Here is a 15758-nt window from a genome sequence, read left to right as displayed (position 1 = left end):
CTGGAGATATTATTCTAGCGGGTTTCTGGTAGCTGCTGCTTTCCAGGTTTCTCCAAGCCACTGACCTTGCTAATGGGTACAACTGTTGCCTCTGAAGGAAGGAGATGGGGGTGAGAGAGCTTTGAAGGGCTTTTTGATGTAGAAGTTGGGACCTACCATTTGCTCTAAGGTACTATTAAGTGAGCAGAGGAAATAAGGGGATACTCAAGAACTCTGAATTATTTTTCCAAAAACAAGTGCTAAAGAGCAGCATTTGTATCACATTGTTTAGATGTATAATCCCTGCAAAATAAATCCGTAAGGCTGAATTCAAAAGCTGTTTGCACCTTAAGAAGAAAACTTAAGGTTAGGTAGTTATAATCAGTATTTCCTGTATTCTCCAGGGTCATAACTTTTATTGCTCCTGAAATGTTAATTCAGGAGCAAGAAAAGAATAAGTGAAAATACACCATTTTAGAGCTATAGCATAAAACTCTGGGAATGATACTTAAATAGGATGTGCACCTAGATTAAAAAACTAATGGTAGCAAAAGATTCTTAATGACAACACCACATACAAATCAAAAGACTTTTTTATTTTTTTTAAAGGGAGGGAATGACATTGTGGAATATTATAAAGCTGAAGCCTGTTCCCATTGTCTCAGCATAAATAATATTCCTCTTGGTATACTATTTTCTAAAATCTGGAAAAAAGATAATTTTCTTGAGTTGTCAAAAATCTATAAAATAATACACTCCTATGGTAAGAAGTACTTTATGTGTCCTCTATGTCTATTGATCTCTAAATTAATATAGAGTGGCAACTTGGCTGTGTAGTAAGAGAATATGATTAGTCTATGGACTAACATCTACTTATATACTTTACATGACAAATTATTTACAGTAAGGAAATTTTTGTCTAGGATAGTAAATTCTGGAGCAGTTCAAAGATGTTAGGTTAGTATGTAGTGGAATCCCACACAACTGATATACCATTCAAACCTATCTTCCCTCAAATAATTTATGAAAGAAAACTACTTTTGGTTAAAATGTTTTAGACTTTGAAGAACTTAAACCATTAATTAGACACTATATTTGATTTTTCATAATAAAATTACCATTTAAAAAACCACTCATCATTCCTTCTATTCATTCCCCACTCCTATGTCCCAAAATATCTGCAGTTTGGTCCTCAATAGCCGTGTGTGTATTTGTATTCATTCATTCATTCATTCATTCATTCATTCATTTATATATGAATCATATAAAAGCTTGTTACAAAACTGTAGTCCCCAGCACCAATCCCACTTTACCTGGGAGCTTGTTAGAAATGTAGAATTTCATTCCCACCTTCTAGAACTATTAAACCATTTGCATTTTAACAAGCTCACCAGAGATGCTTCAAATGCACACTCAAGTGTGAGAAGCGCTACTATTAAGTAACGCTTTTAATCCATTTGTTTAAAAGTTTGAATCTCCAGATAGATTATCACTCTTATTGAATAAACATAAAATAAGGAATGGCATATATTTAATTCCCAACTTAAAGAAGTGTAAGAAACATAAAAGTACAACTATTTAAAAAAAATCACATTTCTACTAGTCACATTAAATGCTAGAATTATAAACATAATTTTTCATTCATTGACATTTCTCCTGAAATTTAATTTCTTTGGTTGCCATGAAAATATGGTACACAACTATGGATTTGCAGATCCCATTCTTTAACAACTCAATCAAATATAAATTAGAAGTGAACTTTCTAGCCAAAGTAAGTGAAAGACTATGCCTAAAAGCAAAAAAATCTGAAACTAAAAAAGCGAAGAGGGGAACGAAGTTTCTTTTTCATTTCTCCATGAACTAACCATATATTCTTACCCAATTTCACCCATTCTAACATGTTCAGTCTCTCACATGTGAACAACTCAAAAGTCAGGAAATGCCCTGAAACGGATATAAGAAAGCACTGTATCATAGTTTAAATAGCAGATATTTTTTCTTTTTTCTTGGTACATAAAATGTTTTTTCCTACAATTGATGATGGCTTGGATTCAATGAAATATGGTATTTCACACTCACTAGCCAAGTACTAGGACTCACATTACTCTCAATCTATCCATTACCTCACCCCAAAGGCTTCTTCCAACTTTAATGACTCTCTTAGCCTTCATCATCAGCTTCTTGCTTTCCTTTGAGTCTTTCAAACCATGTCTAGTACTTATAATGATTAGAAATAGTTCTTCATACTGCTACACCTTTTAAATCCCAGTACTGGGAAGAACAGGGCCCCAGTGAAAGGGCCAGTGTAGGTGGCTTTAGGCTCTCTTTACTCCAGACATGATGACAAGCGGCCTTCTTCAATCTGTGGCTATGGATCATAAGTGCATTGGTATGCCATGACACACACTGAACTGGGTCCACACAGGGTTATTTTTCACTCATAAAAATTCATGCCTTGCAGTGTATTCCTAGAGATCTCAAGACAGTTTAACACCATTGCTTTAAATTCTTAATGAAGAAACTAATATTCTTTTGATGACTAATATGTTTGGAAGCACTGTAAGTATAAAATAAAACAAATCAAAATGTAGTAATTTTTATTAAATAGTTAAGATCTCACTGAAGTGAGGGAAGAATAATAAAAAGAGGAAGGGAACATGACATGAAGGAAGAAGAAATAGAGTAGGAAAAAGAAAGGAGGAGGAGAAGGAGAGGAAAAAATCTATGGTTATTGCTAAAATTAGCATAGTACAGAAGTGATCTAGGTCTTTGGAGTCATAAAGATCTGCGTTTGAATGGCTCCACTGCCATTCCTTCACTTTTCTAAGTCTTAAATTCTTTTTTTTTTTTTTTTAAAGATTTTATTTATTTATTCGACAGAGACTGAGACAGCCAGCGAGAGAGGGGAACACAAGCAGGGGGAGTGGGAGAGGAAGAAGCAGGCTCATAGCGGAGAAGCCTGATGTGGGGCTCGATCCCATAATGCTGGGATCACGCCCTGAGCTGAAGGCAGATGCTTAACCGCTGTGCCACCCAGACGCCCCTAAGTCTTAACTTCTTAATTCATAAAACAGGGATAACTATGGTGCCTCCTCCTTGGGTCTATATGAGTATGTAAAGCACTTAGTACCTGGGACTAAGCACTCAATACATTTTGATAACCATACCTATCTAAAACTGAGTATTAATGTCTCAAGCACTTTGTTAAGTATTTGAAATAAGTATACTTATCTAATCAAATATATCTATGTATACTATCTTACATATATATATCATGTATCTCATCCACCCATCTATTTTATTCTTTCTGTTTACAGTAGGAAACAGAGGCATAGGAGATTAAATCAACTGCCTAAGGTCACACAATTAGTAGAAAAAGGTAGAAATAAAGTCTTGGGTCTTTGGCTTACAGTCAATTATTCTTTAATTGATAACTATTTTTTGTCAGACCAAAGGTAATTTTTTTCTAAAGATTTTATTTATTTATTTGAGAGAAAGCATGAGTTGGGGGAGAGCCGAAGGGAGAGGGAGAAGCAGACTCCCTGCTGAGCAGGGAACCTGACATGGGGCTCGATCCCAGGACCCCGAGATCATGACCTAAGCCGAAGGCAGATGCTTAACCAACTGCGTCACCCAGGCACCCCAAGACCAAAGGTAATTTTTAACGCATGTTAATATTTGCCTTTTAATCTCAAGAATGGACAGCCTGAGAAGAATACACTTCTGCAAAACAAATAAACTATTCATTTTTGCAAGGAATGTCACAATTACTAACAGACCCCAAGTATATGTTAATATACTCACAAGAAAAAAACGTATACACATTTGAATTATGACTTTCTTACCTGGTCCATTAAGAAAGTCTTTAATTTGTAGCGTTACCAGTGAGGGTGGAATGCCACTTTTGCTGTCTATTTCTCCAGGCACTGTCTGCAGCCAAACTGTGCAGTAATCAAGGGCTTCAGGCAGAGTCTTCCCCGGATCTGAAGTGACAAAATTGAAATTAAAAATGTCAATCACATCACAAATATCTCATTTTGGTGTAAGAGCTTTAGCTGACAAACAAGAAGAAAAAATGGTTAAATTCACTCCTGGAACCTCCACTGATTCATCTGTTTGTACACATCCTTGTCAAACAAGTACTCATAAGGACAGAGAGAAGCATTCTCTCTCATGATGAAACCATGTTTTCCAGAACCAGGCCAAAAAGGAAAAGACATTTCAAATCTTAACTCATATTATCTTTGAATGAAGGTAAAGTTTCTGTACTCTGAGCTGCCGTTAATGGTTGTATAGTTGGATTTCTTTTCTTTCTTTTTTTTTTTTTTTAAAACAGGATGTTGGAAACAAATTAAAGAAAAAAAGGGCAAGCTTTTCAGCTTAAAAAAAAAGGCAAATATATGTTCAAAGATGCAGTGGATTAGTACTACTTAGGGTCTATTTGATCTGTTTCAGAGTTTTACTGACATTACAATCACTTTTTACTGCTAGGCTTTTGAAGTTAACTTCAGTAGCTTTCCCATATCCTTCTTTAATGATAAAAATTGGTCGATCTTTTTATTAGTCCCAATTATGACTAAATCTTGACTTTTTTCTGTTTTGACTTTTTCTGTTATTGTGTATTTTTTACTTTTGTTTGGTTTATATAGTATATTCTTTAAAAGGTATTTTTTAGCTATTGCTGAATGCAAACTGAATTTGCTTTTTACTGCTTGGCAATCCAGTTTTTATTGAAATAGCTCTTTAAATAAAAACGACTGCTGTATCTTGGCATACAATGGAGTAGGCTTTCTAAAAAAACTTCTAAATATTCACAGTTTTTCTTTAGTTTCAAGATTGTTTTATTCTTTGCATTTTAATAGCCTCTGAATGTCAATTTTATAGGGATGTTCTTGCCATAGAGTCCATCTATTCCATTTTCAGTCGATTTGAAATGTGTTATTAAAGTGTTATTTACTTTAAGTTTTATTGATTGGATTGCTTTCAAAAAAAGCATTTACATACAGTGTATTATATTCACATATGGTTATATAGTATTACTGTCATATGTGAACTGGGCATATAAATTCTGCCTTGGAATTTGTATTTCTTGACCTTATCATGTGATTCTTATGAAATTTGGCACATATGAACCTTTATGTGATTTCAAAGAAAATACTGAAAGCAATTGATTGTGACGTTAGATCTATGTGGTAAAGATCAAACACCAAGCCAGTGCATTCTTCTCTTTTTATATGATCAGTGAATTTAAAGCAGTGAGAATATGCATAGTAGATCCATTACGTAGTAACACTATACTATTCTCTCTTTCAAATATAATGGTCAAGTGTCATGAAATCATAGCAAAAGTCTATTGCTGGTAGGATCTATAGTCAATTTGTAGGAGCTATGTAACTTGACAGGACGTGAGTGTCTACTTCTAGAGTCCCACCTGTGTAGCCGTCAAGAAGCAGTTATTATCAAGTAAATGGTACTGTGTTAGACCTGTATGAGGAGGCTAATTCTTCATTTTGAAGAGAATACAATTTAGAGAGAGAACAATGACCTAACAGAGAAAACTGACATAAGTTATGTAACTAAATAAATAATGGACAGAGAGGAATTAAACTGATGTAGAAATATCAACATGATGTGTAAAAGACTGGCAAATAAAACAGGATACACAAAACAAGTTATAGGAATCACATATTCAAAGTCATGTGACAGAAAAGGGATATCATTAATCTATAAAGAGTTCATATAGTCAGTATAGATATTAATAGAGAAAAATGAGTAAAGAATAAGCGATTATTAAATGAAGAAATTAATAAAGCAAATAACAGATGAAGAAAATAAATGGCATATAAACATTTTAAAATATAAACATGAGATACTAAATTTTAGTAATAATCAAAGAAAAAATTTTAAATAAGTAGAATTTTTCACCTATCAAATAGGCCAAGACTAAAAAACTGATAACGTCTGTGTAGCTCACACACACATGTGCTCACATGCACACACATATGTGCGTGCGCACACACACTATAGCATTGCCAATCATAGCAAACAGTAGAAAACAACCCAGACGTCTGTTCATCAGCAGACTGATGCTTAAATAATAGTAATCCATATTACTGTTTAGAAGAATCAAGAAGATCTTTATGTACTGACACTTAAGTAAGAGGCTTTTTATATTGTTAATAGTAAAAAACAGAGTGGGTTAAGCATCTTTTCATATACTAGCCATTTGATTCCTCTTCTACAATATTTACTTACTTTTTTTTATTAGTTAATGAACATTAATGTTTGTTTGTTGTATGTAGCAAACATTTCCTCTTGGTATGGTAGTTGTCCTTAAATTCTGATGCTTTTGGCAAGCATACTTTTTAATAGATGTGAATAAAAATCTATTAACTTTTATTTAACGGATTTATCCCTAGGTGATTACATATTTTCCTACAGTTTCTTGAAGCACTTTTAACATTTTGTTTTTACCTTTAGCTGTTTAATCCTTCTAGAGAGCACTGCTTTATGAAGAATAGGAAAAAATGCTCAGCCTGACAATCAACCATATACAAGTTAAAACAAGAAGTTTTTTTATTCATCAGGTTAGCATAAATTAAGAAGATTGATAATATCTTGTATGGGGGAGAATGAGAAATGGATCTTCCCATGTATGGTCGATAGAAGTGTAAATATAGTATTTCTGCATGAGTAGGGGAGCAGGTTGAAAATGAGTGTCTACCAAAATTCTAACTATCCATGCTCTTGTGATCACAAAGGCCACACAAAGGACTCTACCTTAAAGAAATAAACCTACCTGCATACATACATATGTACATACTGGAGGACGATCATGTTTAGGATGATCCTAAGCATATAATGACATATGGACCTATAGTTACAGCTGAAGAAAAATAGGATGACACACCAAGCATCTAAAAAAAAAAAAAACTGAAGGGGAGGGAAAAAAGTACTTCAAAGGAAATTTGATGTTCAATCTTCATGAAGGTAGAGACGGGGGGAGCACAAAGTTCTGAAAATGTGGATGAAGATTTTCTAAGTAGGGGAGATAGGTTTTGTGCAGGTTGCTTCTCTTTTCATAGAAGTTAGAGGGCCTGGCCATCTGGCACCCAGCCTTGGAGTCTGCACTGGGCCAATTACAGGGGGATATGACTTAATGGAGATGGAATAAACAAACTGGGAATAGTAGGAAGGAGGATGGGAATTAGGAATTTAAAAAAAATGTAAAAGTCTAGGAAATCTATCTAAAGCAGTCAAACTTTCAATGACTGTTTTCCCCCAAATTACTGGTTTAATATTGTTGGTTTAATATGGCTACACAACTGATTTGAACGTACAGCTGTATTTATAGAGTTGACAGAACAGAATAACTGAAATGAGGAGCATCCAGGAAAATACAGGCTGCACAGCTGATGAATACTGAATGTATGACAGGACAGTGGCTACTCTCCTAGTTTTAGCTAAAATCTCTACTTTGGATATGCCTCTAGTCACAGTGGTTAGATGAAGTGGCAATAGTAGCAGAAAGGTCTGTCAGAATCCCACAGAAATAGCTCATGTCTGCAAGTCACGAGTTAGTCCCTTATGCTCTAATGGCTAGATGATGAGGGGCATGCCTTTTAGACTTCCTGTAATGTCTTCGATTTAACTTCTCCTTAATTCCATCATCAAGTCTAGAAAATGGGATTCATATTACACATTCCTCAGGGTCGATGTAGCTGGGAAAGTACCAGATAAACTAAGATTAAAGGAGCCTGTGAATATAATATAAATAGAATGACAAATAGGGATGACTACTTCATACTGGAAGCTCCTTCAGACTTTGATAGTTTTCTTCTCTGTACTTAGCAAACACCTATTTATTTGAGCACAGGAAGCTCTCAGAAGGAGTAAGCTCCTGCTCCTGTAGATGAGAACATTTATGCTGTTGTCTCGAAGCCTGAGAAACAGGAGACAGTGGTATCCTATTAGGAGTCACAGAGTGGGGGAAATGAGTCAGAACAAATGACAAACTGCAGAAAGCCATAAATCTTGTTCAAAGTCAGTGAGAATTCACTTCAATAAGACAATGGTATTGACAAAGTTACACTATTTGTTCTCCTTCTGGGCTGACCTGGCCTCCAAAAGAAAATACTTCATCATATCATGTCACAAAGAACAACCAAAGAGAAGATTCAGGAAGTCTCCAGTCCGTTCACAGATGGATCAAGATATTATTGGCTTTCACAGAGACTTGTTTCAGATTGTATTCTTTGTGTCTGTAGATTACTTTGCTCTTCTTCACAAACCTTCATGTCACTTAACTGCTTGGGAGGTCCTCCTCGAATCTGATAAAAGTGGTCTTTGTACTGCTGTTCATTATTATTTTTTAACCCTTAGCAAATATTCACAGAGTTAAGTACGTTTTTGCCTAACATTTGAATTACATAAAATATAACATGATTCAGTTTGACCAACTCTTATTTTCCTTGCAATCCTACTTAACTAAAAGTTTGTTTCCAAGCTCATATAGAACAGCTAAATGCTACAGATTTTCTAAGCTTTATTCTACTACCTTATTCTACTTTGCTTTATTCTACTATGTGGCAGAAATGTTTTTTTTTTTTTTCATAATTAAGCTGAAATTTTACTAAGGTCCTAATGAGAAGACGTTGCCCCACAGATGTCAGTGATAATTTCCCCATTTTAAAGATTCACATAACAGTGAATGAAGTCCAACTACTTTTACACCAGATACTTCTAAGTGTTAGCCATTGCAGGGACAATGTTTTCATTTCTTTTGCCATGTGAATAATGAACTTTGAATTTTAAAAATCCCAATGTCATAATAATTTATTTGAAAGCTAAGTATCTCTTACTTTCTTCCTCACTCTCCCCCTCTTCCCTAACAGTTACTTTTATCAACCTCAGGTTCACAAAACAGTTGATAATCTGTGCCTCTTTCTGCTTTCCTTTGGCCACTTTTGTGCTCAGGAACATCTCCTTAAGTAGGTTGATTAAGGAAGGCAGAAAGTAGTTAGCCTAATGGTGATTTCCCCTAGCAGTTCCAAGCAAAGATTTTGTTGTGCAAGATGCAATTAACTATAGTCACAACAATGCTTTTGCCCCTTTGATTCAATTTTCTCATGATACCTTTGTCATTTACATTTTTGTGAAAAATGAATGCTAATGCAAATATGGAACGATGTCAAGGATACAAAATTTTCCTTTGGTGGAAAGTTCTTGTAAACTTGTGTATCCGGAAAAAATGTTATTAATTGAAATTTGGGGGATGAGTGCTGAGAAATAAACTTTTGATTAATTGGGTTTTCGTGTACCTTAACCATGTTTTCTCCAGTAAGTAAATAGTTTGTCATCTTACTCTCTGTATTAGCTTCTTGCTATATTAATCTGATCCTGTTGCTGCTTGCAATCCTGGGTAACAAAATCCTGCTCAATACTATCAACAACTTTTGAAATCACATCACGCTTTAATTTCTAATCCTATTGATGCTAATGTTAACATCCCTAAATCATTATGATTAAAATTGTGTTCCCTAAACTACTACTGCAGATTCAAATTTCAGTAACTTTTTGTTCTTATGTCATATTGCACTGAGTTTTCTGACAGTAGTGCAAGATTAAAATATCACAAATTCCTCAAGAAGCGTTAAAATGCTTGTATGACGCAGCACTGCAGATAGCCTCAAGATTTACTTCGTCTTCATTTTATCAGTTCCACAAAGTCCAGGAGGATCTACAGCTGTTTTTTTTTTTTTAAAGAAAGACTAGATTTTATTCACTTTTTTGCAAAGTCTTCAATGACCTGTTGTGGTGGCAAGCATGCTGCAGTCTGCCCTAGTTAATGAGCCCAGGCCAAAGTCGCATCTATGGCTGCTCAGGGAGATTGGTTCTCTTTGGCCTGAGGCAACACGGGGTTGTTATGTTTATGAAATAACATTTAAGTGACTTTTGATGAACTCTTGAAGGACAGCTGGCAGGTGAAAGGATACTGTCACATGGAAGAGGTTTATGAAATAGACTGCCATTGACCTAGGACTTACTGAACACAGACCGCCCTACTTTCATGGAGCTTTCTCATATTTTGTTCCATAGAAGAGTTTACATCAGTTTATAACACAGGAGAAAATTCAGGATAATGAAAAGAACATGAACTTTGGAGGCAGACAGATCTGGGTTTAAGTCCTGACTCCTTAAAGTGGGTAAATTTAATTTTAATTTCACGGAGTCCCAGTTTCTTAGTTTCCAAAATGGGGATAATATACTAGATTGTGGGTTGTTGAGAATATTATATCAGATAATATATGTAACATGGTTTGTGTGGGACATGTCATGGTAAAAGTTCAATGAACAGTCACTATTTTGTTTCTTAAAGAAAATAGGAGTACATGTATGTGGTGTCTTTCAAGAGTCTACTCCTCCCAGTTTTTGTATTTGCTTTGCAATTTTGAAAAATCTTTTTTTATCACTGACCTGAAATAAGAGGAATATAATAGATAAAAAATAAAACACTGCTTATTAGTGGAAATTATACCCACTTTCGATCTTAAAAAAGAGAGTAAGCTTATTTATATTTAATCCTAAAATAATAACTACTTAGGTTTAAAATACTGGTCAGTGTATTTTACTTCTCTCTTAAATATTCCTGGTCGAGGAGAAATTATTGACCTAACAATTTCCCTGCACTTTGGTTCTGGTGATTATCAAAATTATACTCTTACCTTTTCCATCTAGAAATATTTGGCCTGTGTATGAATCAAGGAAGTAAATCATCTGCAAGCCAAAATAGACTCCTTTCCATTTTTTAAACTGGGAGTTCGAGACTCCTTTTAGTAAGGTATTTGGGTATATTAATTTTTATACAAAAAAAAGATTGGAATGACACTTTAAAATCATTTTCAGTGTTCAATAAACATGGTAAGTGCATCAGAATTTCAATTTCACATAGCTTTCTTTTGTTAAAAAAGATCAAGCAGAGTTCACAGCTAGCCAGAGTAGAAAGAGAGAAAATACCTAAAAAAGAATCAGGGTAGTAGGTGAGGGCTTAGAGAGATCCCCTACTCTCCTGTCCTCTCTCCCAGTTCACTGACGAGTTGTTCCTAGACAGTCTTTTAGCTTAATCCTTTGTGCCCAGCCAAGAATACACGAAGGTGTTTCGTAATAGAACTTGAACAAAATTTGAAGAAAAGCATCTTTGGATCTATTTACCTCTACCTATGAAATTGATATTGTTAAAGCTCCAAAGGGGCCTCTTTCAGAAGCCACTGGTGTGCTTGGTTTGGCTGTACTCAATGGCTGGAAGTGTCTACTCCCTGCAGCGAGAGGTCATCATCAGAAAGGTCACCTTTTGACCACATCTATACAAAAAGGCAAAGCTATGTACAGGCCTACTGGGTTTCTCATATTTTCTATATTTCTTTTATGATCCTTAGTTTAAATGGCTATCTTTTTCTCTTCCTTTTTTTAATGTAGCGACGGAAGCAAATGTAGTCCATAAAACCCTCAAAAGCCTGAAAATTAAATTGTGAAGGAACCCAGATCCTTAAAACACAGTAACAATTCAATGTCAGAGCAGCAAAATCAATCAAGAAACCAATTCTAAATTGCTGTAGATGCAGGGTAAGTGCCACCATCTTCTCGTTGGTACCCAGGCATTTGGGCTGTGCTCTGTACCTTGTATCTCATAAGATGTGATAGGGAGCAGAAGAGGAAGTTTCCTAGTTTGAAATCCCAAGCCTGGAGCCCAGGTGAAGAGGAAGAAGAAGGATTAAAGTGGCTACTGGCATATGTGATCGTCAGTGCCCACTGGCTCTTACTTTTAGAACCAAGTCTTCCATATCTTGCTAAAGGAAGTACATTATTTATATGTGATGATGCTAACCAGCAGATATGAGAAATATCATTTCAATGAATTCCTTTCGATTTATTTTCTATACTGCTCTGTGGTATTCTTGACCTCTTTCCTATTTGGCTGTTTTCATGTTAAATTCTAATGTGGGTTTCAGATGTTTTACAGGACATTTGATTAAAATGCAGTGCAAGTAAAACCAGGGTGTTGTACAGTAAAAAAAAAAAAAGTCATTAATATATAGATATACACACACACAAGGAAGATCAACTTAATCTAATTTTAAGCCTCTTGTCCTGTTCTGAGCAAAGTCTGAGTTCTGTAACATGGGAAGTTAATTCAGTGGCTTTAAATAACTCCTCCCACTTCTCATTCATTTTAAGTAAATACTGATGATTGAGATGGATGCCAAAAGGGCCAGGTTACTAGTCTTTCTCATGTTCGAAAAGGAAGGTCCATTAAGCTCTTCCTTCAACTGCTAATAACTGCAGAAGTCCCCACTTACAGTTGAACAATATTTCATAGTTTCAAGGCATTTCATAAATATCTCATCTGGAGCTAAGATTAAAGCATGAAACTACAAAGACCAGATATTATTATACCCATTTTAGAGATAAGGAAACTAAGGCACCAAGAAATTTAGTTATTTGCATCAAAGAATCTTGGTATTAGAGCAAAGACTAAAAGTCAAAATTTCTGATTTCCATTCCAATATCCTTCCCCATATGTTAACTCCCCTTGCTGGCTGGGTCAACTTCTTATTTAACAGTCTCCCCACAACTCTCCCTGAGTGATACACTAGAGTTCCTCTCACTTATGAGATCTACTTACTTGTTGATTTCTGTCAAAGTAATAATTTCACTTCACATTAACTGGCTAGCAAGAAATGTTCCCAGCAGCTAAATTTTCAGATAAATGTTCAAGTTGTGATCATTATGACATTAAAGTCACAGGTTAATTCTAAGCCTTTCCAGAGACATTAGCAAAACCTTTAATTCTAAAGAGACATGTAATTCAATCCTTCTCTTAAAGTCACAATAACTAAATGAAATCAAGATATGATTTATGAGGTGTAAGAAGGCAGTTTATGATTTTCCAACTGTTGGTTTACTCAGATGTCTCTGGCACATTTTCTGCAGACCTATTCATGAAAGGGTAAAGAAGCCAATTACTGTAACTGAAAATTTCCAAACTACACAATAGCCATAAATTGCATAAAATGATGTGACTTTTTATGGCTAATTACAACCACTATTTTAAACTCAACTTAAAGATGTTAATGATGATAAAAGCAACAACGACAATATTAACATTCCCGGAGCCCCGTGCTACACACTTAGCTAAGAGCTACTTATACAACACTTAATTCTCACATCAGTTCTAGGAGGTTGCTACCAATGTTCTCCCCATATTCTAGATAAGGAGCAGAGGATGAGAGAGATGGAATAGCTTGTGTGAGGTTACATGGCTGTTAAGAAGCAGGGCTGGGATTAGAACTCAGGACTGACTGACTCCAAATCCTGAGCTCTTATTGAACTCTACTCCATGTCTGCCTCTTAATTAGATCTGAAGTCATATATGTAATATTTATAAGACTTTAAAATGTGGAAAGTATCCCATACTATAGATATCATGGGGTGGATATTTCTGTCATACACGGAAATGTGTGATTCTCTGACCTTTCAATATAAATTCTAATCAAGTTTGATTTCTGTATTTTAGTCTAGCTAATGTTTGAAAACTTACAGTGAGGTAAGAAAGCTGCAGGATGGTTGAAACAACTGTCTTCAAATTGGTTAGTTCCTGTCACACGATGAGTAATAAGCTACTGGACTAACTATGTGCTGAGGAAGTCTGGGGGTTGGTTAAATTCCCTCAGAATGGTTCAGCTCCTTCACAATTGACCAGATGGCACAGTCATTTCTTCAAAAACAAACAAAAAGCCCCAAACAAACAAGAAGAAAAATGACTTTTTAAGTCTGCCCTGGGCTGCATAGTCAAGATATGAGGCAATTTCAAATCTGGACTCCATTACCTTAAACAAAATAAATACCAAATTTTAAATATTTACAAACACAACTAATACGATTATGTTAAAAACAACTACATACATCTTTATTTAAATGAGAACTGCCAATATTACAGCTGCTGCATATAAAGGTGCTGGCAGAAGATTTCATTTCTGTTAGAGATTGCTCTAGGTAAGGACATAGGAAAGTCCACTGCCACATTTATTTTAAAAAGAAACTTGTTGACTCATGGATGTATTATCTACCTGGACTAGATGGAAGATCATGTATAGGTTATTAATATTAATAATCATAAAAGAAATTCAAGTTGATAATTAAGGCTTTAGATAACCTGCCATTTTAAAAATAAAGAAACCACCACATATACACTTACAGGTAGAGCTGGCATAATTTAAGGTCACTAAATTATGAGGATTGGGGATTATACTTTATTAATCTTTCAAAATTATAAGCAAATGTCAACACTTCTGTTTCACTTCAGGTTTCTAAAAAAAAAAAAGATGTAGGTATAGGTACAAATATAGATTCCATTTATCATCTATTCTGGGTAGCCTCTCATAGAATTTAGGTTTCTCAATAGGTATGTGCATAAATGGTGGATATAATATACACACACGTATGTATCAGTCACATGTGCTGAGAAGGCAGACTGACATGAGGGACAATAAATTTCACAGCATTTCTAACTACTAACTTGATTTTATAATATACGAAAGGATATCCCTCAGGACCACAGAGAAAGAACAAAATTCCCACCCTTTGAGTATCTGAGCATGTTCTTTGCTTAATGGTGACATGGGCAGAATCAAGTTAATGCTGACAACTCCCTGGGAGCAGTTTATTCATTACAATATATTAACCGATCTGTGCTCATAGATGTAAAGATATTAAAGTACCACCTTTGGAGGAAATCCTGTATTAAGTTTCTCAGAAAACCATGTCTCGGCTAATAGACTACAAAACAGTTTTATTATTTTAAAATTGCAGGACTTCTGGTGCCAGCCAAAACTGTAATAAGCTCACTGCAACTTAACTCTCATGCTGCTTACAATCAAAAACTTGAAAGAAAATACAAAAAACAAAGGTCTGAGGACTCGAAAAAGTAAACAAGAACAATGCAGACTGAGGCGGGGAGTCAAACTTGCAGGTGTAAGCCCTACAGTGCTGGGTTTCCCATTTTATTTTGTTTTCCCTCTTTGAGAGGGAGCCTTAGGTTGTGGTGCACAGTGATGGCAAGAAAGCCAAAAGTCCTTATATCTGGGAAATAAGGTCCCTATGGTTTCAAGGGCATAGGAAAACCTGCTTGAAATAAGTGGAAATACCGAAGTTCTCAGAAGAGAAATAGAACTACAGAAAAGAACCAAATAAAAATTTTAGAGCTGGAATATTCAATAGAAATTATTTAATATGAAGAACAGAGAAAAAGAAAGAAAACAGAAAAAGAGGGGAAAAAAAGAATGGAGTCTCAGGGATCTGTGGAATAATTATAAAAAGTTTTATGTTGGTGTCCCCCCAAAAGAGGAGAAAGATTGGTGCAGAAAAATATTTAAAGAAATAACAGCTAAAATGTTCCTGAATTTAGTTTTAAAAAGCATACAGTTATAGAGTTAAGGAACTCAGAGAACCTGAAACAGGATACATTCAAAGAAATCAAGCCCAGACACATTATAATCAATCTATAGAAAACCAAATATAAAGAAAAAAAATCTTGAAAGTAGCAAGAGGAAATTAACACATTACATATATGGAAACAATGATTGTGATTACCATGGATTTCTCATCAGAAACCACAGAGGAAAGAAGACAGTGGGACAATATCTATAAAGACTCCAATAAAAAGACTACTAGAAGTAATAAAGGAAGTCAGTAAAGTTGCAGGATAAAAAATTAATATATAA

The 15758-nt window shown here is 35.0% G+C and overlaps 1 protein-coding gene across 7 annotated transcripts in view; it reads right to left on the bottom strand.

Moving 5' to 3' along the window:
- The window catches only part of VPS13B (vacuolar protein sorting 13 homolog B), a 768204-nt gene that overhangs the window by 178751 nt on the left and 573695 nt on the right, over positions 1 to 15758 (bottom strand). For all 7 annotated transcript variants that reach the window (XM_034668364.1, XM_019810220.2, XM_034668365.1 and 4 more), the window contains one exon: positions 3825 to 3962. In XM_034668364.1, coding sequence (XP_034524255.1) covers positions 3825 to 3962 — 138 coding nt within the window. The remainder of the gene's footprint in view (positions 1 to 3824; positions 3963 to 15758) is intronic.

This window comes from Ailuropoda melanoleuca, chromosome 9, assembly GCF_002007445.2.
Source record: "Ailuropoda melanoleuca isolate Jingjing chromosome 9, ASM200744v2, whole genome shotgun sequence".
Lineage (NCBI taxonomy): Eukaryota > Metazoa > Chordata > Mammalia > Carnivora > Ursidae > Ailuropoda > Ailuropoda melanoleuca.
The sequence above is the reverse complement of the archived record's forward strand: the minus strand, read 5'-3'. Positions and strand labels throughout refer to the sequence as shown.